The 26,793-nt window shown below is 46.0% G+C and overlaps 3 protein-coding genes across 27 annotated transcripts in view; 1 reads left to right on the top strand and 2 right to left on the bottom strand.

Annotated features, from left to right (window-relative positions):
- Ewsr1 (EWS RNA-binding protein 1) overlaps nt 1–17,844 on the bottom strand; it is a 28,737-nt gene extending 10,893 nt beyond the window's left edge. For 3 of the 8 annotated variants that reach the window (XM_006251202.5, XM_006251201.5, XM_063272947.1), the window contains exons 1-9: nt 17,742–17,844; nt 12,932–12,968; nt 12,757–12,808; nt 10,649–10,772; nt 10,260–10,277; nt 6,455–6,641; nt 4,379–4,546; nt 1,631–1,842; nt 348–528 (exon numbers count right to left, since the gene is read on the bottom strand). In XM_006251202.5, coding sequence (XP_006251264.2) covers nt 348–528; nt 1,631–1,842; nt 4,379–4,546; nt 6,455–6,641; nt 10,260–10,277; nt 10,649–10,772; nt 12,757–12,808; nt 12,932–12,968; nt 17,742–17,754 — 992 coding nt within the window. In that variant the 5' untranslated portion in view covers nt 17,755–17,844. Of the gene's footprint in view, nt 1–347; nt 529–1,630; nt 1,843–4,378; nt 6,292–6,334; nt 6,642–10,259; nt 10,278–10,648; nt 10,773–12,756; nt 12,809–12,931; nt 12,969–17,741 lie in introns of those variants that run through there. The other 5 variants (XM_006251203.5, XM_008770260.4, NM_001025632.2 and 2 more) reach the window with 4 other exon arrangements.
- Nucleotides 17,845–17,849: 5 nt separating this feature from the next.
- Rhbdd3 (rhomboid domain containing 3) lies at nt 17,850–24,029 on the top strand. 10 transcript variants are annotated; one of them, XM_039091740.2, is made up of 10 exons: nt 18,098–18,229; nt 18,476–18,623; nt 18,746–18,971; nt 19,127–19,330; nt 20,542–20,578; nt 21,117–21,306; nt 21,998–22,381; nt 23,090–23,252; nt 23,339–23,623; nt 23,709–24,029. In XM_039091740.2, exons 6-10 carry the CDS (start codon nt 21,159–21,161, stop codon nt 23,884–23,886), a joined length of 1,158 nt encoding a protein of 385 aa, XP_038947668.1. In that variant the 5' UTR covers nt 18,098–18,229; nt 18,476–18,623; nt 18,746–18,971; nt 19,127–19,330; nt 20,542–20,578; nt 21,117–21,158; the 3' UTR covers nt 23,887–24,029. The 10 variants fall into 10 exon arrangements, with proteins under 10 accessions (XP_006251269.1, XP_063129018.1, XP_006251267.1 ...); XM_039091738.2 differs by having other exon boundaries at nt 18,151–18,289; XM_006251207.4 differs by lacking the exons at nt 18,098–18,229; nt 18,746–18,971 and adding an exon at nt 17,850–17,988.
- Nucleotides 24,030–24,224: 195 nt separating this feature from the next.
- Nucleotides 24,225–26,793, bottom strand: part of Emid1 (EMI domain containing 1) — a 43,099-nt gene continuing 40,530 nt past the window's right edge. For 5 of the 9 annotated variants that reach the window (XM_008770369.4, XM_039092451.2, NM_001401620.1 and 2 more), the window contains one exon: nt 24,225–24,969. In XM_008770369.4, the coding sequence (XP_008768591.1) occupies nt 24,939–24,969 (31 nt within the window). In that variant the 3' untranslated portion in view covers nt 24,225–24,938. The remainder of the gene's footprint in view (nt 24,970–26,793) is intronic. The other 4 variants (XM_039092452.2, XR_005493011.2, XR_005493012.2 and 1 more) reach the window with 4 other exon arrangements.

A 26,793-nucleotide genomic window follows, 5' to 3' on the forward strand; every position in this document is an offset into this window, starting at 1 on the left:
AATCGTTCAGGACATTAGTTAAAACCTAGGGTTATTAGAAGGGTTGTGTGTGTTCCATCCCAAATCTATTACCCAAAGAGGCTCTCACCTCTGAAAACCATGAAGGGGACTGAAAGCTCTAGTTTCAAAGCCATTCTTTGTTTACCCCAGCCCAACAACGGTTACTGGCAGGGAAAAAAAGCAAACTGCCATTAAATGACATTTCCATGTTTTAAGAGATAGCTTGACCTCAATAGATTGTCCATGGAAATGTGGAATAATTTCTTATGTCTTTCAGTCCCTTCTTTCCACTGAAAATCCTATGGATGAAACAAAATTAGGTAAAAGGAGAAAAGGTTTGCTCTTACCCCATTCCACCGCGTCCTCCTCCCCGCCCACCTCTGCTCATGCCTCCACGATCAAATCCCCCTCTTCCCCTGCCCCGGTTATCAGGGCCACTCAAGCTCCGGTTCTCTCCTGGTCCGGAAAATCCTCCAGACTCCTGCCCATAAACACCCATGCTACTGGGGTGGTCCTGTCGGAATGAACCTGAGGAAAGAGTCACATCTGTAAGCCACAACCAGCATTCACATTACTGCCTGACGTCTTTCTCTCGGACTCATGGAACTCACTACAAGCAACTACATAAATACCATGCTAAAAGTATTTCTATCAGGGGGGTTGGGGATTTGGCTCAGTGGTAGAGCGCTTGCCTAGCAAGCGCAAGGCCCTGAGTTCGGTCCCCAGCTCCGAAAAAAAGAATAGAAAAAAAAAAGAAAAAGTATTTCTATCAGAGGCTCTCTTTAAGAACTAGTGGTTCGGGGTTGGGGATTTAGCTCAGTGGTAGAGTGCTTGCCTAGCAAGCGCAAGGCCCTGGGTTCGGTCCCCAGCTCCGAAAAAAAAAAAAAAAAAAAAGAACTAGTGGTTCATCAAGGCTACAACAGCCCTGTATGGTTAGGCTATAAAACTACTTCCAAAGGATTTTTCTTCTGGAAAAAATATATTTGTAAGTTTCTGTGCTTCAGAGGTCTCCAAAAGCAGTTTCTTCCCACTACCTCTCAACACCAAAAGTAGAGGCAGGTTACCTAGGGCCCTGACATACAAAGGGCTGAATTATAACAAGTAGCTATTTGGTCATCCAAACACTGTCCCCACCCCCACCCTTAGAGTCAGGGTCTCACTGCAAACTTTGTGCCATCATGCAATTCAAATTTAAAAGTGCAACAATTGAGGTAGAGATTGAATGGTGAAGGAGACACGTTACTTCCCAAATGCAAGGATGAGCACCGGGGTGGGGTGTGCTCTCCACAGTACTCTGTAAGCAAGACTCGCTCCCTCTGCTTATGAATTTACACAAAATCAAAACCGTTTTTACTTGGCTATCAAAAAACACAATAGCCCTCTATAGTTAGCCACCTTCCCACTTTCTCTTAATGTTTAAAGCAGGTCTTAAGAATGCCAGTCCTACTCACTGCAGAGTGCCCAACCTGCTGATGGAGCCCCTACTTGGGCATTCAGACTACCACGCACCATGTTATAACTTATACTCGCACTCAACTCCAGAAGCAAACAATGCTAACAAGCACTGCCCATTCTCAGAAATTCCAAGCAAAAATCACTCATACTTAAGTGTTCTCTCTTAGCAACTCACTCTGCTGCCCGTAGCTGCTGCTCTGTTGGCTATATTGACTTGGAGCCTGGCTGTAGGATCCAGTCTGAGGGGGGTAACTAGTGGGAGGCTGCTGCCCATAGCTGCTTTGTTGACCATAGCTACTCTGCTGTCCATAGCTGCTCGGCTGCCCGTAGGTGTTCTGCTGAGAGTAACTGCTCTGATCGTAACTAGTTGGCTGTGAAGAGGAGTAGCTGAAAGAAAAAACAAAATTTTTAGGAAGGAGAAAAATCATGACCCCAAATACAAGACATTCATAGGCATCCTAACAACTACTTTCTTTTTACTTTCATTGACAGGATCTCACTAGTATAGCCCAGGCTGACCTTCCACCTGCACACAACTCTTCTGCCTTTGTTTCCTATGTGACAGGTGTGCACCACTGCCTGGCTAAGGCAACACCTTCTGGATTTCTAATAATAAAGCTTTAAATGCAAGAGAGAAAATTAAAATAATCCATATGCACACTGAGTTGTGGTACAGAGCTCCCATTTAAAATGTTTCTTTACAACTATATTTAAGAGAAATACAGTTCGGAAGGGCAGATTATGTACATGTGCACTAATGAAGTGAAAAGACACTGAAAGCGAGGATGAAGAGGAGCCAGGTGAAGCAGTTAGTTCCCAGAATGCCTTCTTTCTTTTTGTAGTTCCTAGGCTCCAACAGAGCCTCACACACTAGGCAAGTGTTCTACTCCAACCATCTAAATAAGCTGAGTGGTGACTGTGACTTTCCGAGGAATGCCTGCCTGGCAATAGTGTGCAAAGACGAGCATAGTAAGTATGCCACTCTGAAAATGCCAAAACTGCTTTGCTTCAGTTTTAACCTTTCAAATAAACATATTCCATCCTTAGAAATCTAGGAATAAAGATAAGACTGGTAAGAGACCTTAGGATGCTGTAATAGGATGGTGTTAGGTCTCTGTGAACCCACCCAGGAGGTAGTCTATGCACCCACACATACTACTAAAAATAGACCTTAAAGAATCTTGGCTGGGTATAGTGGCAAGGCAAGGCTTTATTCCAATACACTGCCTCCTAGGAGGCAGACAGATCTGAGTTCAAGGCCAGCCTGGTCTAGACTAAATTTTAAGACAGTCAGGACTACACAGAATAACCCTGGCTGGGGAAGACTCTCAATGACCTGTAAATATGCTCAACTAAACTAAGTACTTTTCGCACCTCTCCACATCTGTCAAAATTCAGTCTAGGGGGCTGGAGAGATGCCTCAGCAGTAAAGAGCACTGACTCCTCTTCTAGAGGTCCTGAGTTCAATTATCAGTAACCACATGGTGGCCTACAACCTGTATGCTCTCTTCTGGTGTGTCTGAAGACAGCTACAGTGCATTCATATAAATAAAATCTTAAAAAATTGTCTATGTGTACCAATTCATTTTGTCACATCAGCTGTCCCTCCCAACAGGTGGGACCTGCTCTGCTAGGGAACAGTTATAAACCCTGCCACCTCTGCTCCTACTTGTATCCAAGTGTCAACCTATGAAAGGGACACTGTCCTGGCTGGTTTTGACACAAGCTGGAGTTATCAGAGAAAGGAGCCTCCCTTGAGGAAATGCCTCCTGAGATCCACCTGTAAGGCATTTTCTCAACTAGTGATCAAGGGGGGAGGGCTCAGTCCACTGTTCTCTAAGAAAGCAGGCTGAGCAAGTAAGGGGAAGTAATCTAGTAAGCAGCACCCCTCTTATGGCCTCTGCATCAGCTCCTGCCTCCAGGTTCCTGCTGTGTGTGAGTTCCAGTCCTGACTTCCTTGGGTGAAGAACAGAAATGTGAAAGTCTAAGTTGAATGAATCCTTTCCTTTCCAGCTTGCTTCTTGGTCCTGATGTTTTATGCAGGAATAGAAACCCTGACTAAGACAGATACAAACAGGAACTATTTATTATATCTTAGCCAATTAAAACAATTCTTTCAATTCACAGGTCAGAAAACTTGTAGTTTTCCTTAAAGAAACTAAAATTGGACAATATAGCTACAATGATTAGGACAGAAAATGAAGGACAAGGAAACTTCAGCTGGAGTCCTTCAGAAGTACCTTTCCAGCCATGAACAAGACCCCAGATTCCCTCTCCAGCACTACAAACGGCAGCAGGAAGTCTTGTCCTTAACTTTACCCATGGTGCCTGTGTTGAGGGGATAATTGCTACAGTTCTGTGTAGGTGGTGTCAAACATTTGTCTCTCATACTTTTTTTAAAAAAAGATTTAATGGGGGCTGGGGATTTAGCTCAGTGGTAGAGCGCTTACCTAGGAAGCGCAAGGCCCTGGGTTCAGTCCCCAGCTCCGAAAAAAAACCAAAAAAAAAAAAAAAAAAAAAAGATTTAATGATATATAAGTATACTGTCCTTGTCTTCAGACACACCAGAAGAGGGCATCAGATCCCATTATAGATGGTTATGAGCCACCATGTGGTTGCTGGGAATTGAACTCAGGACCTCTGAAAAAACAATCAGTGCTCTTAACTGCTGAGCCATCTCTCCAGCCCCATACTTTCAGTTAACTGACGTTTTGGGGTCATTATTTAGAGAACAGTTATTAGCTAGATCCCAGGCACTGCTATGGAACCCAATGCTGAGGTCTAAATATTAACTACGTTTGTGGTCAAATATGGGCAAGTCAGAAAACAAATCTTACCCAAGGACGCCAATGCTAGCTAGTCAATAACCTGAAAATACCTGTCGCATTATTACTAATTCACTGGCCACAAAAGTGAGACTGACCTGGTAGGAGGATAAGATGGAGGTGCGGTGACTGGCTGCATCGGGTAGCTCCCAGGAACCTGGGGATAACTGTAGTTACTCTGTCCATATCCTAGGCTGGGTTGATTATAACCCCCTGTGCTAGATTGAGGTTGACTAGTCTCAGCAGGCTTGTTACCATCCTGTGGTCTAAAAGGAAAAATAAAACAGTTAAGGTTTAATTTTAACAACCCAGACACCCCCTAGGTAAGAACCCCCCAGTTCTTTGAGCAATAGGAAATGATAAGACCAAGCTTGAAAATAAAGTAAATGAAACCCAGTATCATTCATTAGTATTTGCTGGAAGAAAACACTAAGAGAGTTAACAATGTTTTTGTTTTTAAAATTTGTTCTGTATTAACAGCTACTAAGAGACTTCATAAGCCTGTGTCGCCAATATGAACAAGTACTGGGAGGGGGAGGAAGAAAACACTTTTTTAAAAAAGTGAACTTAACAGGGTTGGGGATTTAACTCAGTGGTAGAGCGCTTGCCTAGTAAGCTCAAGGCCCTGGGTTCAGTCCTCAGCTCCGAAAAAAAGAAAAGAAAAAAGAAAAAAAGAGTGGACTTAGTGCAAATTCAAGTTTAGAGTTATTTTAAGGTCACTAATTTATAGATTTTGATATCTGTGGGTTCACTGACTAGAAACAAACAAGAAGAGACACTTCTTATCTTGGTCTGATGTAAATGAACTTAACCTTGCTATACGACAATCTCCACAAAATGGGCATGGGGATGAGTCCACCCCATGCTCAGACTAACTAGCAAATACCATCATTAAATAATAAAAATAATTCTCAACAACACAGAAATAACTCAGAAGTCCCACTTCCTTGTGGCACAAACAATTTAGTGGAAGGCAGTGGCAGAGCTAAGCTAGGGGGCTACTTAAAGCAAAGCCCCGATCAGCAGGTGGACTACAGCAGATGCAGAAGTACTGTTTCCTCACTGAGATGAAATGGGTTACAAGCAGGTGTCAGCTCAGAAAACTAGGATGGAGGAAAGGGTGACACAAATCAGTGACTTATCAAAACCAATTTATACACGATGGAGATCTGTGGCCTAGATACACACTACTGCAGAAGAGCATCACATGGGACTTTGTATATCTAACAAAATTCTCCAATATTTAACCCAACTAGAGTGGGGCCTTTAGGAATCAGCCAGTTAAATAAAAGTACTATACGGGGTTTTTTGGATATTAGCTACAAGTGGCTCTGACTACTCACTGCACTTTAGAAGTAATTTTGAGAGTGTTTGCCAGAGCTAATTTCTTACCTCTATAGCAGATAAAAAGTCTAGGTTACAAGGTGATCTCTTGTTTATTCCCTATAGTCTTCTTTCAAATCAGAATCTTGTGCTCCTTCAAGACTGTATGCAGAAGCCACCTACATGCATTGTCTAAAGTAAAGACCTGAAACCTTCTGTTAAGTAATATATCTCACTTATCTACTGAGCAGTCAGAGTACTTTATTGGACTCTTAATATTTAGCACATAACTGGCTAACCAGCTATAAATTTATTTGTCTATGACTTTTGGTTATCAAACCACTAATCACTACATATATTGAGGAAATCTTGTCAAATTCTTCAACTGAACCTTCCCAGATATGGAAATATCCTTTACTGACAAAATTGGGACATACAGTACTTCTTGACTCAAGTCTAACCGTTCCACCATGTACTACAACTACCACATATTTCCTAAAGGAAAGCAGTTAACAATTTACAGCGTCACTGAGCCAAAGATTAAGTTCTATTGCTAGTTAAACAATATGGGAAACATGTACTCAAGTTTCCTTGTGTTTAGGAAAGAAAAACAGCTACCTCCTTCCCCCAAAAGTAGTTCTGAAACCTGGCAGATGACACTTTCCATTTCTAGCCCTCAACAGAATACCTGTGTGCTGTGCTCAGGCACTCTGGAAACACTGGGGTAATACCTGTGTGCTGTGCTCAGGCACTCTGGAAACACTGGGGTAACAGTCAATACCTAGTGAACGTGAAGAGCAATTTAAATCACCAAAGCTGAGCAGCAGAGGAACCAACAACTGTGGCCTTACCTTGTGGGTGCAGTGGCTGCTGGCTGCTGGCCATAGGCTGGGTAGGCAGGCTGGGTGCCGTATGCAGACTGAGCTGCATAAGAGGCCTGCGTTGTGGTGACGGTAGCAGTGGTGGTGTCATAAGCCCCAGTGCCATATCCTTGGACAGGCTGGCTGTACGCCTGGGGGGCAGTTGGAGTGGTATAACCTACAACAAAAGAGACCTGGGTAAGATTCTCTGCCCGCCCTGCCAGAGCCATACCTGTGCATTTATCACCAAAACAACTTGGAAACGGTCCAACTCTGAAGCACCACAAAACTGAATTCCTATATTTTTCTTGCAGCAACAAAGTAGCTGCAAAAGTAGCAACAAAAGAGTGTTTAAATTGTTTTTATTACATGTATTTATTTTGTATTACGTGTGTGTACATGGGAGCTCATCATGGCATGTGTGTGGAAGCATAGGACAAGTTGTGGGAGTTGGATTCTGGTCATCAAGTTTGGCAATCAAGTGCCTTTATCTGCTGAGCCATCTCATTGACCCCAAAATATTTAAAATCTAAAGCACCATTTCTGTTTTCAAAATATATTTATGAGAAAAGTGAAGTGTGTTTACTGTTGTTTTGACAGGGGTCTCATGTAGCCAAGGCTGGCCTCAAATCCCTTACGTAGCAGAAGATAACCTTCAACTTTTGATTCCTGTTTCAAGCCTCCAGCCTTGAGAATACTGGTCACACCATACCTAGTTTATGTGGTGCAGGACCCCATAAATACCAGGCAAGCACTCTACCAACTAAGCTACATTCTCTACCTCAAGAAAGAATAGTCTTAAAAAAAAAAAAAAAAAACAAACAAACAAAAAAAAAAAAAAAAACAAAAACCACTAAAACACATTGCCATGGAGAGCAGGCTTCTTTCTGCCCTGGTGTGAGTAAGAAAGACAGGGATGGTTTTTTAGTGATTATAGACACATTTTTTTCAACTAATTAAAAAATAAAACAGGAAATAAAATGTTCCAGAAAGGGAGGTAAAAGGACAACCCTGGTACTGGACTCTTTGCCTTCTTTACAGTCAACAGGCACAGTAAATAATGCACTAAAAGGCTGAGCCCAGATGCCAGGATTCACATCCAATTCTCACAAAAGTTTAAAAAGGATTTTCTGATTGGGTGCATGCCTGTGATCTCAACATTCTCAGATCACAATTTCCAACAGACTAAACTACAAAGGAGAACCTAGTTAAAAAACAATACACAAAAACAAAAAGATCTCTAGTTTGAGGCCAGCGTGGGTTACAGAGGTCTAGAACAGCTAAGGCTACACAGAGAAACCCTGTCTTATAAAAACCCAAACAAATAAACAACCTCCCCCAACAAAAAAACCCACCCACCCACACTGAAAACCCCCAACATTAACAAAAAACAAAAAAGAGCGTTAATATTTAAAACCTATCTTGAACCAAGACTACTTAATTTAGTTTACACTTAGGACTAGCCAAACTTAAGAGGAAGAGAGACAGAGACGTATCATTAAATTGCCCAGACTTGCTTGCAATGCCTTCCACCTCAAATGTCAGATTTCTGGGATTACAGCCATGTACCACAACCTGCTTCTTTGATGCAGGATCTCACTATGTAGCCCTGGGTGGCCTGGAACGTGCTGTGTAGCTCAGGCTGGCTTTGCACTCACTTGGGATCAGCCTGCCTCTGCCTCCCAAGTACTAGAACTGAAGGCCTTTGCTAGCATACCTAGCTCAACTTTTTGAATCTAAAGTACTTTTTGTAGCACTAACACAATCCTTTCTTCTCAAACACTCAAAGGAGATCCTAAAATTATATACAAAGACCATATTTTCCCATCTAAACTGGTAAAAACCATTAAAAATGTATTTCACAAAAAAGCCTTAACAATTTTGAGTTGACATGCTCATGTTAAGTGAGATTTTTGTTCTGTAGTGTTGAGTGTAGAACCCAGAACCTCACATACATGTTAGGCAAGCATCCTATCATGGAACTACACCTCCAGCCCTATGTATCTGAATCTTTGTTTTAAAGTTCTAAAGGTAACCATTCACATTCAACTACAGTTGAAGTCCAATTTCTCTAAGACTTCTCCCTTCTTCCAAGATTCACAGAAGTTAAACACAAACTAAACTGATGAAGACAGTAACTTGTATCTCTAAACTGCAGTGAGAGAGCCTGTTGTAACAATTTTATAGTAACAGATACTGGGCTAATTAGTAATCTTTTTAATAATCTGAAGCACCCACATAAGCAGCCAAGCAAAATGAACAAAAACCAACAGAACAGTGACAAGAGACCAAGCACATCTATATGATTTCTTCAAAAGAAATGGTGGTAAGAAACACTGTACAAAGAAAGTCTGTTTATAGTGAACATCAGAAATCACTTGATTAAGAACTGTTTGAATTCTGTAATGTGAAATGTAGATACATAGTACCCTTCTTCCGAAGCTTCCTTTAGAATCCGAAAAAAGAACAATGTATTTCTACCCACTCTCTAACACTTCTCCACTAACTTTTATGCATAAAGGCAGCATGTGAAACAGAAAAATGTGCTATCCTGCTTCCCACCTGTTGGCTCCCACTTAAGCCATGAAGGTTAACTTTCAGTCTATAGTTTTAAAGCAGTTAGCAGGAATGACTATGAGAAGTAGCCTCCAATCATCTAGTGTGTACAAACTCCTTATTACCACGCAACAGAGTCTGACTCACCAAAGCCATCTTCTCTTTTTTTGCTGCTATACAGTATTCTGTAATTTCTGGGCTTACCGGACTTGACTTTCTCTTTTTTGGGGGTTGGGGGAGGTGAGGTGGGTAGGTTTGAGACAGTTTTTCTGTGTAGCCTTGGCTGTCCTGGGACTCTCTCTGTAGACCAGGGTGGCCTTAAACTTAAAGAGATGTCTACCTCTGCCTCCCTAGAGCTGGGATTAAAGGCATGTGAACCTAGACCTTTTACTCTGCTTAAAAACTTTCTTACGACCTGACCGCATTAAATGGCTTAGGGATAGTAAACGCTAGATCTAAGCCATTATGTTCTCAAATCTATACTTTTAGTTTCAGCTCTCCCCACACCTGCACTAGGTTAATAAACACTTCCAACCCTACACAGTAGTTAAGATAGACTAGCTAAGTTCTCACAAAATCCGTTGACAATAAGAAAAATATATTTTTTTCCTATAACCAATATAATTCAGAAGTTCAGATAGTTCAAAGATGAAATCTTTACATCTCTAAGACCTTCTTAGATCATACAACATTCCACAGAAAAAAATTACCTTTTTTTTTTTAACATATTATTTATTCTTAGACCAGTTTCTCTTTTTAGTGTCCTGGAATGCTACTTATGTTTAAAACACACTATGGATTAAAAAAAAAAATTCAAAACACTGAAAACAGAAAATGGATTAAAACAATTTGTAATGCTTAAACAGAAAATAAAATGTGCCTGCGTTATACGACAGACAAACATATACATGCAGGGTGGCAAGTCTGTTCCCTTACATAAAACTAATCATGCAATCTAGCTTTCAGGGAGCAGGGAAAATCAGTTGGAGTAATACTAATACCTTTTGGAAGGCAAACTATTAAGGCTTGACAAAAGGACAGTTCATAGTAAAAAGTCTTTCCCAAACTATAAGGACATGATTCTGCAAATGGCACCTGAAGCAGTTTCCTCATTAGCACCTCTGTGTGTGATGTTAGAAAGTTTAGGGTTTAAACAAATGAAAACACCTAAGGGTTAACATTACAGGGTTAGACAAGATGGAAAGCATTTCCCATGCAAGAATGAGCAGGATAGTCAAACCTGTACTGGTCCCTTCTACTGTGGAAAGCACAAAACAAAAAGTAGAGGGTACACTATCAGATGAAGCAAACAGATGTGAAAACCACTTTGATTTTTAAGCAGCTCAGTTTAAGAAGGCTCATTCTTAGCACTACTACAGTCTTTTACATTAGTTCTATTTTGTGTATTAGACAGTGTATAAAAGTTTAGTTTCTTCTTTTAGAATTTATTCCACCCACATTCTATTGGATAGCACTCAAGGAAAATTAACAAGGAAAAAAATACTTCCCAGAATAAAAGATCCCCAGATGTCAACATACAGGCCAGAATATAGACCTAAGAGCATAAACAGCAAGCCTTTCACCAAATCCCCTGACACTATCACCTAGTCTCTTGTCGGCTGGTCTTACCAGTGGGAGGCTGTCCATAAGAAGTTGCATATGCAGTCTGCCCGTAGGTGGCAGTGCTCTGAGCCTGGGTATAGCTGACATCAGTAGGCTGTCCATAGGTTCCATAGCTTTGTTGCCCATATGCCTGCTCCAAAGAAATTCATGCAATAGCTTCATAAGAGAACCTTGTATTTTAGCCAAGTAATGACCTAATTTATCAGTTCATAAACTGGAGAATCAAAGTAGAAAATACTGCTTTCTGGTATAAAAAAGAAATTACAAAAGCAACAGCATAAAAACAAGACAAATTATCATTCTTATTAACCATGTAATTGACAGCACAGAGGGATAATCCAAGATTCAGCCAGCATCTTGCTGGATATGAAAACTAGATTTTCAGCATGATATAAAAATAAAACTATTGGGGTTGGGGATTTAGCTCAGCGGAAGAGCGCTTGCCTAGCAAGCGCAAGGCCCTGGGTTCAGTCCCCAGCTCGGGGGGGGGGGGGGGGGGTGTTCAAGAACTATAAAAATAAAACTATTAATTCTATTTCAAGAAAATAAATCAGAATAGTTCATGTTCTCTTTATGTTTGTCAATATAGCAAGATTATGGTTTCTAAACTCAGACATCAATACACTTAAAAATCAGATAAGGAATGAGCTGTTCTTTCAGATATTAACCTGTTCACATTGTAGATTTGAAAGAGCAATTAAAAGTAAAATCTGCCAGAAGCATGACTTCCTGCCTATCCCAGAATGTTTCCATGCAGTTAGTATCTACTCTTTAGCATGGATCATTCCAGAATTAAAAGGTAATTCTTTTTTTCCCCTTTCTTTTTGAGGCTTACTGTGTAGTCCTAGTCTACACCTTGCTTTGTAAACCAGGCTGGCCTCAAATTCAGAGATCCACCCACCTAAGCCCCTGGTGTTGGGATTAAAGGTATGCACCACCACTAGGTCCAGCTGAGGTAATTAATTCTTGGTAATATAGGCAACTACCTTCTAGATTCTAGAGTCTGTCGTCCTTGGCTTTTTCAGGAGGTGTTGGTGGGTGGAGCCAGCCTATCACATTATTCTACCAATTCCTAGTCAATTCCTGCCCCCCCTCAAATATTTCTGCAGTGCTGGCACACATTCACCACCATACCCCAGCTCCAGGTTTTTAAGTGTTTACTTATTTTGACTGGTGGAGGGATGCACACATACCATGGTATATGTGTACAGGTCAGAGGACGACAAGACAATTTTCAGGAGCTATCTGTGTGGGACTTGGGGATCAAACCTAGGTTGTTAGGCTGGGTGGCGAGCACTTTTTCAAAGAACCAACTCCAGCCCCTGGCCTGGGTTTTAAACTTAGACTGACATACTAACAAGAGCTGAGGAACAGTAATATTCAAAGCTAACTCCACTAGTTAATGTGCAACCACTAGCAAGTTATACAATAGCCTCACAGTACATCTGCTCATCTGCAATGATTCTAAGATGGTCTTTATTTAAAAATTACACAATGGGGCTGGAAGAGATGGCTCAGCGGTTAAGAGCACCCGATTACTCTTCCAGAGGTCCTGAGTTCAATTCCCAGCAACCATATGGTGGCTCACAACCATCTGTAAAGAGATCCGATGCCCTCTTCTGGTGTATCTGAGACAGCTACAGTATACTTATATATATTAAATGAATAAATCTTAAAAAAAAGTTAGTTACCATTAAAAAAAAATAAAAATTACAACAATGATTAAGCATAATAAAATATGTACAAAGAGCAAAACTGCAATAAGATACTTACTTTGAGCCTACGAATTTTAAAAAAGCCCATTTTCAGCTTTAAAATGGTTACACTACAACCCTCATTGTCAAAGATTAAAAATTTTGAGTTTTGGGGATGGGGATTTAGCTCAGTGGTAGAGCGCTTACCTAGGAAGCGCAAGGCCCTGGGTTCAGTCCCCAGCTCCGAAAAAAAAGAACCAAAAAAAAAAAAAAAAAAATTGAGTTTTAAAAGCTTAGATAATACTATCACTATTTACTTGTATAAAATTAAAAAAGAAAAAGACCTCTTAACCACTGTTTTAGTGGCCAACTGAAACATCTCCACTGAAGACATAACTAGCATCCCTGTCTTTGGATTACCTGGGTGGTCTGTGCATATCCTTGAGTTGGCTGGGCGGTGTAAGCACTGTAGCTGCAAAAAGAATTAAATACAAGAATTGACTACAGAATATTGACTGTATTACTATATATCCTTTACAATTACAAAAGGCCTCATACTCTAAAACCAAATTATTGTTGCAGAAGGCTGACTTACCCCTGCTGGGCTGCAGCTTGGCTATAGGTACTATAATCTAGAAGAAAGGAGAAAAAAATTATTAGCCCAGACAAGAAAGGGGAAAAGAGACAGCTGGAATTCAAACAACAACAACAACAACAACAACAACAACAACAACAACAACGTTTAGAGTGGACCTATATGCAGACACTTCCCAGTTAGCACATCTCATCTGTCAACAACAACAAACCGATTAAATTAAGTCAGTTGACTCTACACAGTCTGAAGATGCTAGTTACTGAGGTCAAGACAGTTGAGTTGGCAGGGATACCTTCCAGATAGCCTACAACCATAAACCCATGTCAACTACCAGGTATCAATTCAAAGACACAATCATTGTCTTAAGTCTAATAGAAACCAAGACCACAAAATGGTATCAACCTTTTTGTTGGATCTAAAGAGCCACAGAAAGTATTAACATTTCTTTCTGCTTTTTGAGACGGGCTTTCTCTGCCTAGTCCCAGCTGTAGACCATGGTGGCGTTGAGCTCAGGGATTCAGTCTCTGCTTCTCTGCTGCCCGCCTGCCTGCCCGCCTGCCCGACCCACAGATTAAAAGTCACCATCACACCTGGCATTTTTCACACCTGGTGAAACTCTGAGATTCACCTGCTTCTGCCTCCCTAGTGAAGTAATTACAAGACCAAGTTACAATGTCCAGCATCTGTCAGCCTATCACTTTAGAAAGACCAACCACAATTCCCTAGAACTGCAACAAGTGAAACAGAATAGCAGAAAACAGGACAGTCATTAAATCTAAAAAGCTGTCAAGAGCTGTTATCTTCCTACTATCACAAAAAGAGAGAAACCGCAGGGAAACCAAGGTTAAGGATGGGAGTGTACAAGCTACGGCAGGACTATGTGCTCATTCCCCTGGACTATAACCTGATATGTGTGGATGCCTTTGGTTCCACCTCCAGCCCACTATCCCAAAACTGGTTTAGAGAAAACAGCACTTTTTTATAGGCCTAGGGGAAAAATTGGTGTTCGCAGCAGCAGCAGCAACAACAACAACAAAATCACAATGTTTTTCTTTGTAAATAAGTCTACCCATCACTTTCTTTCTCATATGAAACCTATACTATATGGGGTTGGGGATTTAGCTCAATGGTAGAGTACTTGCCTAGCAAGCGCAAGGCCCTGGGTCCGATCCTCAGCTGGGGGGGTGAGGGGGGAGGGAGACAAAATAACGAAACCTATACTATATCAAAAAGAACTAGCCTTGTGAGGTGTCATATCCCTTTCATCCCTGCACTCAAGCAGAGGCAGGCGGATCTCTGAATTTGAGGTCAGCCTGGTCTACAGTGAATTCCAGGGCAGCCAGGGCTATGAAAGACCCCATCTCAAAAACAAATAAAAAAAAAAGAACTAAATCTGATCTATGGAGGCATCAAGTAACGAAAATAAATGCCTAAGTTTTCAAAACACCAGTGAATTAAAGCTACATAAGTTTTGGGCATTTTTTTTAAAAGCAGAGGAATCTTTTAAAAATTAATTCTACCTAATTAGTCCCTCTCTCAAGAATACATTTCTTGTTTAGTGTTCATTAAGACAGAACAAAAGGGTCCTTCTCTTTTCCAATCAGAAAGTCGTCTCTCACCCAAAAGTTAACAGCAGATATCTTCCTTCATGGAGGGGTCTTGCTCACTCCATGCAAATCCAAAGCTTCACAATCCCCTGGCCTGGCAACAGTGCTTTTCTGAACTCATCTCTCTCCCTCACCTCCCACTTTGGTTTTCCTGAGACAGGGTTTCTGCGTGTTGCACTGGCTGTTCTAGAACTCACTCTGTAGATCAGGTTGGCATTGAAACGGAGATTTACCCGCCTTTGCCCCACAAGTGTTAGGACTAAAGGCCTCTACCACCACCATCACCTGGCCTGAATTTATATCTTAAAATTGACTGTCTTTCCTTCCTCTATGCCCTTAAATTCAGAGCAGTATTACCAATATTATAGTAAGCCGTCCAAAAGATACCTACAATAAAAACATAATCTTAACAAAATCCTGAAGCATTTCCAATAATGCTACATGTTCTTTGGGGGTGATGGGAAGTTCTGAGACAGGATCTAACTACTTAGCTGGATGACCTTAATTAACTATATAGACCAGCCTAGCCTCAAACTTTCTACAGAGCCCATATGGTTCTTACAACCTAAGTGCTGAAATTATAGGTGTGTACCTCCATGCCTACTTGCTACCTTCCTTTTTTGTCTGCCTTTTTTTTTTTTTTTTTTTTTTTGGAGACAGGGTCTCACTATGTAGCTCTGGCTGGCCTCAAACTCTGCCCTCCCCAATCTAGGATTAAACTATGACTGGCTACTTGCCACATTCTTTATATTTAAAAAAAAAAAAAAGGAAAAAGAAAAGAAACACCTGTAAATCACTTCCTTCCATGTAGCATTTGTAAAAATATACCAACATTTAATCCAAATACTACAACCTACATTTTGTTGAGGTTTCTGTGTAAAGATGACTTTTTGAATCATTGGCATTAAGTTCCATGTTTACAAAGACTTACACAAGAGCAGTTATGTAAAACTGGCAATGCTGCTACAGAACAGCTAACCACCTCAGATGAGGGTGCAACCAAAGATCTGGTGGGCTAAGGAAAAGGCAACCACTGCCCCCACCCCAATACAGCACATAAGCCTGCCTCAAACATGACACTGAGGCAACGGTCAGATCACTAGACAATTGAAAAAAATAAAAAGAAGTCCTTAAATGACCAAACATGTAAAGACTTAAAAAGGCAGACTGAGGGGCTATGATGTAGGGTAGGGGCCATCCTAGAATGCCAGTAATGTTTTACTATTTGTTTTGACAGTTATTTAAATACTGTAATTCTGCTTTACTGGACAACCTCTGTAGTTACTATTCTACAAGATACAGGTGAGGGGAAACCATTATTCCTCTAAAGCAATGACTTGCTTCAGGGCCTTCATTAGCCAAACTGAAAAAATTTGAAGGTTTGGGCTACTTAATACATTAAAAAGCTAGCAAGGGTAACTTTGTTGGGACCAAAAAATGTTGCTCTAAGAACTGAAGGGCTCAAGAAAATAATTTTATTTTTTCTGAGACAGGATTGCTCTGTGTAGCCCTGGTTGTTCTCGAACTCAAGAGACCAACCTCTGCCTTCCCAGCCCTGGCACCAAAGGTGTGCGTCACCACTGCCTAAAGTCAATTAAACCTTTTAAAAGGTCTAAAACTAAACTATGTTTTTTCATAGTTTAGACTACCAAAGACTACCAAATCTTAAATAAAGTTCCTTCAACAGGGCCAGGACTGTGGGTGTAGAACAGCACGCTTTTAAACTCGAATTTGGTTCACGGTGCTTATCTGCACTTGCTGATAACAAAGATGACTAAAAAGTGGCAATGATCTATGAAGCAGAAAACCTGCCATTGTTTTCTTGGGCTTTAGAGGCTAAAAGGTCCACGAAAGCATTTTTTCACTAAGATACAGTAGGCTGTAGTAGAATCTCCTATCGTCTCTTGGGGACACTTTGAGTAGCCTGGTACCAAAAGCCACCTGTTTACTAACTACATCGTTTGCTTCGTCAAATTGTGATGCTGGATGCTTTCCTAAGCCAAATGAAGGACCCCAGAGCTTTTCTTGTCTTCCCCCTCGCTTTCTCCTACTGCCTCCAAGGCCACATTTTCAGACCACAGATCCCCCCAGAAGCGAAAACAAACAACCAAAACCCGCCTCCGTGCCAGTTAACTGTGTGCCGAACTGCAGGTGAAGGCTAGGCTACACTTATTCCCTCGTTAAGGACCACAACATCCATCACATCCTCCAGTTCCCGCCGTGGACTTCCCAAGTCCGCTATGGGTCTCTTTTCCCTGCCCTCAATAGGACCAAGAAATAAATCAGCCTGCTAGCTTAATGAGCAGGCCTGTAGAAACGTGGGGGCCGAGGCTTTTCTGTTACTCCTGGAGCAAAGATGCTAGAAATTTCTTTCTGGAAAGATTCTCCTCTCCGGATCCAGACGGACCTTGTTATACAACCAATCCCCCACGCCGTTCGCTGAGAAAGGGACACTGGGAAGCTACTGCTTTTTGGGTAAGGAAGGAGGTGGAGTTAACACATAAAACCGAAGCCTCCGAGTCGGGAGGACGAAGATTTGGGGGCGCCAACTAGGTCTAAAAGACCCAGCAAGCCAGCGCTGGGCTTGAGCTGGGAGCCCTCCAGGGGGCAGCTTGGTAGCGCCGGGCCCGGACAGGCCTGGAGGATAATGGGGCTCCTCATAAGCCGGCGCCCCTCAGCTTACACGTTCGCGACGTTTTTTTGTTTGCTTTTTATCTGAGTTTCTACACAATAAACACTTGCCCCTAGGCTAGCGATAGGAGGAGAGGTGACACGGAAACCGGCCACCGCTTCTCGAGCCGCCATCAGACACCTCGCTTCACGCGCCTTAGGGGTGATGAGGTCCAGGCCCAGCCGCGGTCCCCTTTGGGCCTCAGAGACCGTAGGCCCCGCCCACGTGGCGAGAGACCGGGCGCAGCAGCACCGACAACCGCCACACAAAAGAGGCCAAGACGGGCTCCGCACGCCCCAGCTACCGCGAGGCCCTCGCGCGCAACGCGGGCACCGGAAGGTTCCAGAACCAGTCCGCCTAGTGGGGGGGAGGGGAAGGGAACGCGGACCCCCCGAGCTCGTCGGGCCACGGCGGGAACTCCAACCCCTATCGGCAACTCCACTGAGTCATTCCTGCCACCCCCAGAGACAAGCGCCCCCCAGTTTGAGCGTCCCAGCTGTGGCCGGCGCGACCGCGATCCCACTCCACTTACCCGTGGACGCCATTTTCTCTCCTTCCTCCTCGTTCTCTCAACGTCCGTCTCCCTCTCGCGTTCCCCCTAGGCGCCGCACTGCGCAGGCGCGAAACCCGCAACCTCGGACGCTACCATAGGGCCAGGCCACGGGGGTGGGCGAAGAGAAACGAGCCGGCGATATCCGGCTCTTTGCTCCCGAAACCGTTGACCCAATCCTCTCCAAAGAGCCGGACGTGACGCGTGGTCTAAAAAAGGCACCTCAGGGGTCAGCGCGCTAGTGAGCGAGTGTTCCCAACAAACCCGAGGGATCCTCTGCACGAGGCTTGGTGGCTTGGAATGGTTAGGCCCGCTGGCTCTAGGGACCGTCTCTGAAGAGTCTGCCCTGGAGGGAGACGGAGGCTGGCGGGAGGGCTGGGGGAAGGGATCCCGGCCTGGCACAACTGCTGACTAATCGGCAGGCGGGATCACGCGCCTGTGTGTGCGCGCAGCGGGCTCGGGGCACCTAGGTCTCGGCCTAGTGCGGGCGGCCAGGCTACCGGGCGGGCCCCCCACCTCGGTTTTCCAGGGTGGGTGGGGGTGGGGAGGACGAGCTCCCCAGGACCTTGGACGCGTGGCCTGAGCGGGCGGGGGAGGGGAATGAGGTCCGTCTGCTTGGGAGGGAGGCCGGGAATGCCGCGCCCGACCCCAGTAACGGTCGGAGTCCAGAAGCCCTATAATCATCCATCCTTCAACTCATACCCTTGTCTTAACAGAAAACTCAGGCCCAAGAAATTGAGTACTTCCCCTAGAGTTACAAAGCTGAATCCGACCCAGACCCCGGGACTCCCCTCTCTGTGCTCCACCCGGAAGCTTCTCCACTGTCCTTGATTTCCCATTCTGTCCTCCTGGCTTCCCAGTAAGGTAGGCAGGGTGTGACGATGCATAGCTCTGAGAGGTCTCTGACCAGGGTTCCAGAAGGACACTGAGGCCGATTGTTGGCGAGCGGGTTTCTTTTTTTTTTTTTTTTTTTTTTTAATCTTAAGAGTCACTGACACGGTGGACAAACACAGACAAACATTAGCATGGCATGGCGGGCGAGGACTCTGAAGAAACCAGGGTCCATGTGGGAGAAGTAGGCGTGTCACGCCTTTCTGAGGATGGGCGTGGTTTCACCGCTGAAGCTTATGGCTGGCGGCAGGAATGGAAGGGAGCGGGGAGCCGGATGTGTAGCCGCCAGTTTCCCATTTGATGTAAAATCACCTCCTTCAGGTGAGAGATCCAGGCACCCGCGTCTGTTAGCTAACGACTCACAGTGTCTTAATAGGGGCCCGTCAGAATCTGAATGGGGAAAGGTTTGTATTGTGTTCTAGGAGGAGTAGCTGGATTCATTTGATTCTTAACAAGTACCATTTTATTAATTGAAGATATGGTTGGAGGAGTGTTACCGGCTTGCCTATGATGTATGAGACCCTAGTTTCCATTCCTATCGCCAAGAAAGAGAAGAGACTGGTCCAGAGGACTCGAGGCCCAGTTCTGTATGTCCATGGACCTGTCCCTTAGTGCCCAGGGATGGAATGGTTGTGAGAAGGTGCAAGAGGAAGCTTCATTTTAGGTGACCCTGCCTCCAGGTAAGGGTGAAATTTGCCTGCTTTTCCTAACTTCAACCCAGTACCACAGGTGAATGGTGGAGTTCACCCCAGCAGGACCTGGGGCTATGCTAATAGGTCTTTCATCGAGCCTTGAGTAGGCAGGAGTTCTAGGGAGTCTGGAGACAAGCCATTTGAGTATGGGGAAAGCCAAACTTTGCCTATTAGGATAAACTTCACAATGTGGGAAGGGGACATTCGCAATTCCGAGTGAGTAGGAGATGGCCTACTGAGGGATGTAGGAAAGACCAATGCGGGCAGAGGGGATTTTCACAGTTGGCAAATGTGAGGGGAAAAGCCTTCGCAAGGAAGCTAAGCCCAGAATCAGCTCAGTAGGAGGCTCAGAGGACTGCCCCGGGGTGGTACCGGGCCTGGAGGAAGGGCTGTGTTCGAGGAGAGACGGGGAGAGAAGCTTTGCTGTAAGGGTAGGGAATAGCCATGGGGTCAGAGCTTCGACCAGCTGCGCCTCCTTTACTCATAAATTATCTATGCCTCCCTAAGTAATGAAATGGTGCTTTGGGTTTGTTTAAGAAGAGCTGGGGGCCAAACCAGGAGCGAAGGTGCAGATTTGTGACCCAGCACTGAAAGCCTAGTTAGAGATGGGAGCCTCTCACATCCCAGTCTGGAGTTCTGTGAAGAGATTTGTTTAAAACAACAACAAAACTTTAAAAAGGAGAAAATTGTGTCAGAACCAGCATTTGACAGACTAGGAAACTTGCCCAAGGACATACAGCAGAAAGCTGCCGTAGACACTGGAATATCCTTTGCAAAATGAGGCTAGGACCAAGGGTAGGGAGCAAATGGTGCGGCAGCTGTAAATCACCTTGTGACGCTTGCAATGTGGGCCTCCTGTGGCTCCACCTCCAACCCCCGTTGCTTGTCCCGTTAGCGCCTCAGCCCCTCCCTACTCAAGGCCACCTGAGGCCATCAGGACTCCCTAAGGCTGGGAACTCTGGAAAGGAGGCTGGAGCTGAGGGGCTACAGCTGGTCTTGACTTTGCCATTCCCAGGGGGAATATACCCATCTTTTAGGCAGTGAATGACCCCAATTCAGCTTGTCTGGTCCTGTATCTTCCATTAAGACTTAAGGCCCATCAGACTCTGTTTTGCTTTTTTTGAACCTGGGTCTCATGTCACCCAGGCTGGGTTTTTTAACTTAAGAGCTCCTAAATTTTTCTTTTATTCTTTTTACAGTACTGGGAAACAAATCCAGCTGCCTATGTATGGCTAGGTAAGCACATCACCACTGATCCGCATCTCTAATGACCTTGAACTCCAGTTCCCTTGTCTCCTCCTTCTGGGTGCAGGGATCACTGGTGTGCACGACCACCCTGGCCCCATCAGGACATTAATTAGGAATGGCCCAGGCCCTTCTCAGACATGTGGGCAGGTAGGATAGAAAGGTGGCTAATAAGAACACAGGTTGGGACTTGAGCCACTACAGCCAAGCTATTGGACCTGCCTCTGCTGGTTCAGTTTCTGCCTCTATAAAATGGGGTCATTGGGAGCTGGAGAGATGACTCAGCAGTTAAGAACACCGCTCTTCCCGAGGTCCTGAGTTCACTTCCTAGCAACCACATGGTGGCTCTCAGCCATCTGTAATAGGATTCAATGCCCTCTTCTGATGTGTCTGAAGACAGCTATAGTGTACTCATATAAATAAAATAAATAAATCAAAAACAAAAAAACTGGGTCATGGGTAAAGTAATTGAGAGGGAGTCAGATAAAAGCAGCAAAAATAATTTGCTACTGTTTTTGTTTATTGCTAGCATCCAGCCTCAGGACCACCTTTGACCACCATCAACAAAGCTATGCATGCCTGGGACCCCCCTGCCTCACTGTCCCGGGCACTACCCCTCGCTTCCTCGGTCCTGATGCTGCTGCTGAGCTGCCTGTGGTTGCTGGGGGCTGGCCCCAGCCTCAGGTTGGCTCCAGAGCTGCTAACGGAACCCTGGCAGGGTGAGCACTGGCTGCATGAACCTTGAAGGAAGCTAGAGACTTACTCTAGGACCCGAAACCAGTTAGTGGCATTAGTGTGGCCCTTACGGTGCCTATACAGGGGTAGGACAGAGTGTCCCAGGCGGGAAAGGTTAGTGTTCAGACATGCCCAGCTCATCCTCCGTGGGTGGAGACAGAGGGCCGAGGATCCTGTAAGGCACGGAGGTGAGAGGGAAGCTGTGGGTAGGGGTCCTGTAGCATCCCGTTCTGACCGCTCTCCCTGGAAGTAAGGTTTTCAGCCACACACACACTTCCTACACACTTGCCTCCGGTTTACATTTTAGGAACCCAAATGCTCAGGGAGGTGTAGAGATTTTTTTCTAAGGTCATGCAGCTCTGTGGGAGTGGGTGGTTCTCGCAGGCAGTTTTTATTAGAACTAGTGTTATTAACCGGATGTAAAAGAGATTTGGTAAATGTGACAGGCAGCTTCACTGTGCCTGGGACATAGCGACACGCAAGAGTTGGTTGCTGTATGTCGGTTGGCTTTAATGTAACCAGAGAGTAGCTGTGCTGTGGAGAACACTTTGGTGTTTTCTACCAGTGATTAGGTAGTGACATTTGACATCCTAGCTCCTGGGTAGGAAGGCTGCCATACCAGGTGACCCTAGTAAAGGGCAATCCATCCCTCTGACCTGACCCTCTTGTTCCCAGTGCACCGGCTGCTGACCCATGCTCTGGGCCACACTGCACTGCCTGGCCTGCTCCTGAGCCTGCTGCTCCTGCCCACTCTGGGCTGGTGGCAGGAGTGTCATCTGGGCACTCTGCGCTTCCTGCACAACTCCGCCGTGCTTGCCCTGGCTACTGGGCTGCTGGCTGTGCTGCTGGCAGGCCTTGGCCTGTCCAGTGCAGCTGGAGGCTGTGGATATATGCCTGTCCATCTAGCCATGCTGGCAGGGCAGAGTTACTACCCAGGATGGCCTCAGAGGACCCTGCCACCATGGCTGCTACCATGGCTGCTGCTGGCCCTGACCCTGCTGCTCAGCTCTGAGCCACCCTTCCTGCAGCTCCTTTGTGGCCTTCTTGCTGGCCTAGCCTGTATCCTTTGCCTGAGCCCAGGGACCACATGAACCTGTAGCTGGTCCTCTTGGGTGCCTTGGAAAGAGGCACCAGGTATTCATTCTAAGCAGTGCTATCTTTTGAGCAATGCTGTGGGCTGGGGGACAGGGCTCTTGGCCAAGTGAAGGTAGGTGTCCTTTATAATCAAAGGGCCCTATGAGATGCTTGGGAGAGCCGAAGGGATTCTAGAAGTCAGTAGCCTGGGTCCTGTGTGGAGGTGGCATCAAAGCTAAGGTGAGCAGGCGAGGTATAGGGCATAACTGAAAGGAAGGCTCAGCGTGGGAGCCAGCCTGGGGCTCTCTGGAACAGAGTGCCAACTTAGGCCCATGGTGCAGGTTCTTAAACATAAGCTTTGCTCCCAAGATATGGGAAAATAGCTACCCAGAGAACAGGCTGAACCATACAGCCATTCAGGCAATCACGGGGTCATTTCAGAATGTAGACACCAGTCACTCAAGTCTGCTGACAGTAGCATCTGTCTTCAGGCACAGAGGATCTGGGAACAGGCTTCTGAGGTGGACAACTAGTTTCAGGCAGTGCATTTTGTTCTCTGCTTCAGCTGTTGACGTGAGTGAAAATGTGATCCTGAGAGATGTAGCAAGGCAAGACACACGGGGATACCTGCACATTCCCTTTCCTCCTTCATTTTGTTTCTCCTTGACTAGCCGCCCTGCCCTGGGCAGGCAGATGCCGCTGGGGCCTTCCGGTGGCTGGAGCTCTCAGAGCGGAGACTGCAGGTGTTACAGGAAGGTGTCCTTTGCAGGACTCTGGCCGGGTGCTGGCCACTGAAACTCCTTCCCACCCCAGGCAGTCTGGGTGAGCTGCCTGTCACTTATCCTGCTGGAGTAAGGTGAGGGTAGTGCCAGGGGCTCAGCCTTGGATAGTGAAGTTGTGACAGTGGCTGGCAGTCCAGGCCATCCACCTTTGTCCCTACAGGCCTGCCACCCCTAGACCTCCTTACCTGGCTTCCTCAAGCTCCTGGCCTCACACTGATGGCTTTGCTCAGCTTCCACCAGGCCTGGGGCCTGGACAGCTGACCTGGAAGAACTCGGAGAGGGACTTGGACTGGGCTGGGCCCAGCTTTGCTTCAGCAACACCGATGTGGGCAGCCCTAGATGAGCAAATGCTACAGGAAGGGATCCAGGCCTCACTTCTTGATGTGTCAGTCCAGGGTTCCCAGAACACTCTGTGGTCACCAAAGCCCTCTGTGTCTTCTCTAAGGTAAGGCATAGTGGGCAGGGGGTGTGGCCTCCTGATGTGGGAACCATGCCACTCTTGACATTTCTTCCTTGTCCCCACCTCACAGGCTTCAGCAGCTACAGCATATGGGATTCCCCACTGAGCAGGCTGCGGTGGCCTTGGCAGCTACAGGGCGTGTAGAGGGGGCAGTGTCCCTGCTGGTGGAAGGGCTAGTGGATACCGAGGCCCTAGTGACTGAGGAGAGGAGTGGTCCAGCCCACTGCAAGGACACTGGGGTCTCATAGTCTAAGAAGAGAGTAGACCTGGCCTGAGTCCTTACCTGGTCTCCTGAGGGCTTGGTGGGGTCTTGAAAGCATCCTGGGGCAGGAGCAGGCCCCACCATGTTCCCCTGGTACTTTGTAAGAATAAAAGCTGGTGTGCTTTTCAACCTGCGTGTCAGTTATCATGTCTGGCTCCTCTGTGTTGGCATCAGGGAAGATGAAGGAGTGAGCAAGCAGTGACTTCATGGCTGATGCAGGAGGATGACTCCTGGTGTCCAGGACCACAGGGCTCCTGCCCTCATATCCTTGGCCTGGGTAGACCCTTTTGACTGCCCTGGGCAGCACATAGAGACCAAGCGGAGTGGAGTCAAGCAAGGATGTTTATTGTCCCATACATAGCAATCCATGGCATCCGCAGCAGACACTTGGAAGAGGAGTCCCTTCTACACATCCCATTCCCTCATGGGACATGGGAGCAGCGGGGGCCTGGGGTAGAACTGATGTAAGAAGCACCAACCATTCCGTTAGCAATTAAGCAGCCTGACTCAGGCGGAAACTCAGCACCAGAAAACGAGGGGCACACTGGACTCCCAAGGTTCTACAGGAGGGGACCTGAGGCTTCTGCCCCAATCCTTGCATGTCTGCAGGGCCAGGCAGTCCTTGGTCCCAACTGTAGGCAGCTGAGAGGACTGGAAGCCTCGTACCTCCATCTACCCCCTTCAGAGCCTCTTCACCCCATTTCACAGAGGGAACGAAGCCAGGTGCAAATGAGGCCTGACTTTGAGGCCCAGTCCCTGTTTAGTCTGTCATGTACAGGCTGCCATCACTGAGATCTGCCTACCCCTAAGACCAACATGGCACAGGGGTCCCTGAGGATAGTGATAAATAGGAACTGGCAGTCCCTGGCGGCAGCTGGTCAAGTCCAGGCTGGGGGAGGAAGCCTGGTGTTGAACCCCGAAGAGCCACCACCACCACCCTCTCAGCTCCTCTCGTTGCGTCTCCTGGGGGTGATGATCTGGTAGTTGGTTGGGTGTCCTCCCCTCTTGCCTCGAAGGAGGCTGGGGGTACCTGTGCCATCAGGGCCTGCCCCGGATCCCAAGTCTGGTTCTGCCGGAGGGAATAAGGAGAGAGGCTATGTCAGGGGGACATTCACATGGGGAACCCACTCTCTGCCCTGGGAGGTACCCTGGCACCCTAGAGATGGAACTGTAGGAAATACGGGTATCTAAAGGCTGGCTAGTACCTGCCCACAACCTCTTAGCCCCTAGCCCATTGAGAGTGCTTGGCTGCCTGATGTCTGATTTGATTAATTGGGATGGGTAGACTCACCACATAACACTCCCTGGGGTTTTTTTGTTGTTGGTTTTGTTTGTCAAGACAGGGTTTCTCTGTGCGACAGAACCTGGCTCCCCTGCATTTGATTTGTGGACCAGGCAGGCCTTAATTTCACAGAGATCCACCTGCCTCTGCTTCCGAGTGCTGGGATCCATGCGTCTGGCAGTGATCATTTTTTTGAGGTTTATTTGGAGTGAAGATGAATTCTGGATCATCCGAATGAAATAACTAAGCCAGCTGAGTTATTTTCCTCTTCCCTTGGGTTAAAGCACCATTTTGGAGGAAAGGGCTTAGTAGAGTCAGGCTTTGGCTCTGAGTAGCCTCAGAGGAACTGGACTCCGTCAGGGCCCCAGTTATCTGATTTCTAAAATTAAGGACATTTCAGACAGACTCTGAGGACCTAGGCAGCGCCAACAGAGATTGAAGTGGGTTCCTAAGGGAGTTGTGAGATCTGCCCTGACCTGTGCCCAAGCTGAACCCCAAGCGTAAACACAGTGTACTTGCCTCCTGAGAAAACTAATAACCTTCGAACCCAAGAAGCTCTTTTGTCCAGGAAGCCTATGAGTATCTGTTAGTACCCCATAAAGCCTGGGAGGTCAGGGTAAGCTATTTTCCCAGTAGGGGAGAGCCCCAGGATGGGTACTTGGCCAAACACCTCTCTGTTCCTAGGATGGGGACCACTTCTTACTGAAGGTGCTGCTTAGGGCCACTAATGGGGGCCTTGTACCTTTTCCGGGGGTTATCAAGTACGGCCAGGTAAGGATGGGGTTATGGTTGCTCTCCCCAGTTCTCTCCCTCTGTGCTCTCTGGCTGCCCCTCCTACTGCTGCACTGATACAGAGAGAACGGGGCACCAGAAAAAGTGCTGAGAATTTGAGATTTGGTTCTGGTCCCAGTGGTCCCTTAGGCCCCTGGGGGGCAAATGGGGGATGGAGGATGGGTGGCTAAGAGACTCAGGGTAGAGCTCTGCTCTGTCTCCCCTCCTAAGGCAGAGACAGGCTGGTGAGGTAGAAGGAGGTCTGGCAGATGTTTCTAGACTTGAGCGAAGCCACGTGGCTGGTGGGTGGGAATTAGAAACAGTCTGTAGGCACTTTTTTTTTTTTTTTTTTTTGACAAAGTTTTGTTGAGTAGCCCAGATTGGCCTCAAACTTGCTATCCTGTCTCAGTCCCCCAGGGCTGGGCTCATAAACTTGTAGCCACCATTCCTGACTTGGACAACATTCACTCCAACCTCCAGGTCTTATTAGACTTCCTGTCAGGGTTGTCACTCTCCATATAGCAAAGCCAGGTATTTCCTATGACCCCACACAGGGTCCCCTCTTCTAAGAGGTCTCCAACGTCCTCAGGCACTCCCGAAGTCTCTACACTGACTGACGGATGGACAGACAGTTCCCTAGTGCCCGTGCGAGCCACGCTCAGATGGTGCTTCCCAGTTTTTTTTTTTTTTTTTTTTGGTTCTTTTTTTCGGAGCTGGGGACCGAACCCAGGGCCTTGCGCTTCCTAGGTAAGCGCTCTACCACTGAGCCAAATCCCCAGCCCCGGTGCTTCCCAGTTTTGATGAACAAAGGGTTGGTTTCGACCCTGCCTGTTTTCTGAA

The sequence above is a fragment of the Rattus norvegicus genome, chromosome 14 (assembly GCF_036323735.1).
Source record: "Rattus norvegicus strain BN/NHsdMcwi chromosome 14, GRCr8, whole genome shotgun sequence".
NCBI classification, from domain to species: Eukaryota; Metazoa; Chordata; class Mammalia; order Rodentia; family Muridae; genus Rattus; species Rattus norvegicus.

Bases quoted from the DNA above. Each gene is read 5' to 3' on its own strand.
- Rhbdd3 (XM_006251207.4), top strand. From the start codon at position 21,159: ATGCATGCCTGGGACCCCCCTGCCTCACTGTCCCGGGCACTACCCCTC. The intron at 22,382-23,089 runs GTATCCTTTGCC...CTGGGCAGGCAG, and splicing joins CCTTCTTGCTGGCCTAGCCT to ATGCCGCTGGGGCCTTCCGG. The intron at 23,253-23,338 runs GTGAGGGTAGTG...TTGTCCCTACAG, and splicing joins ACTTATCCTGCTGGAGTAAG to GCCTGCCACCCCTAGACCTC.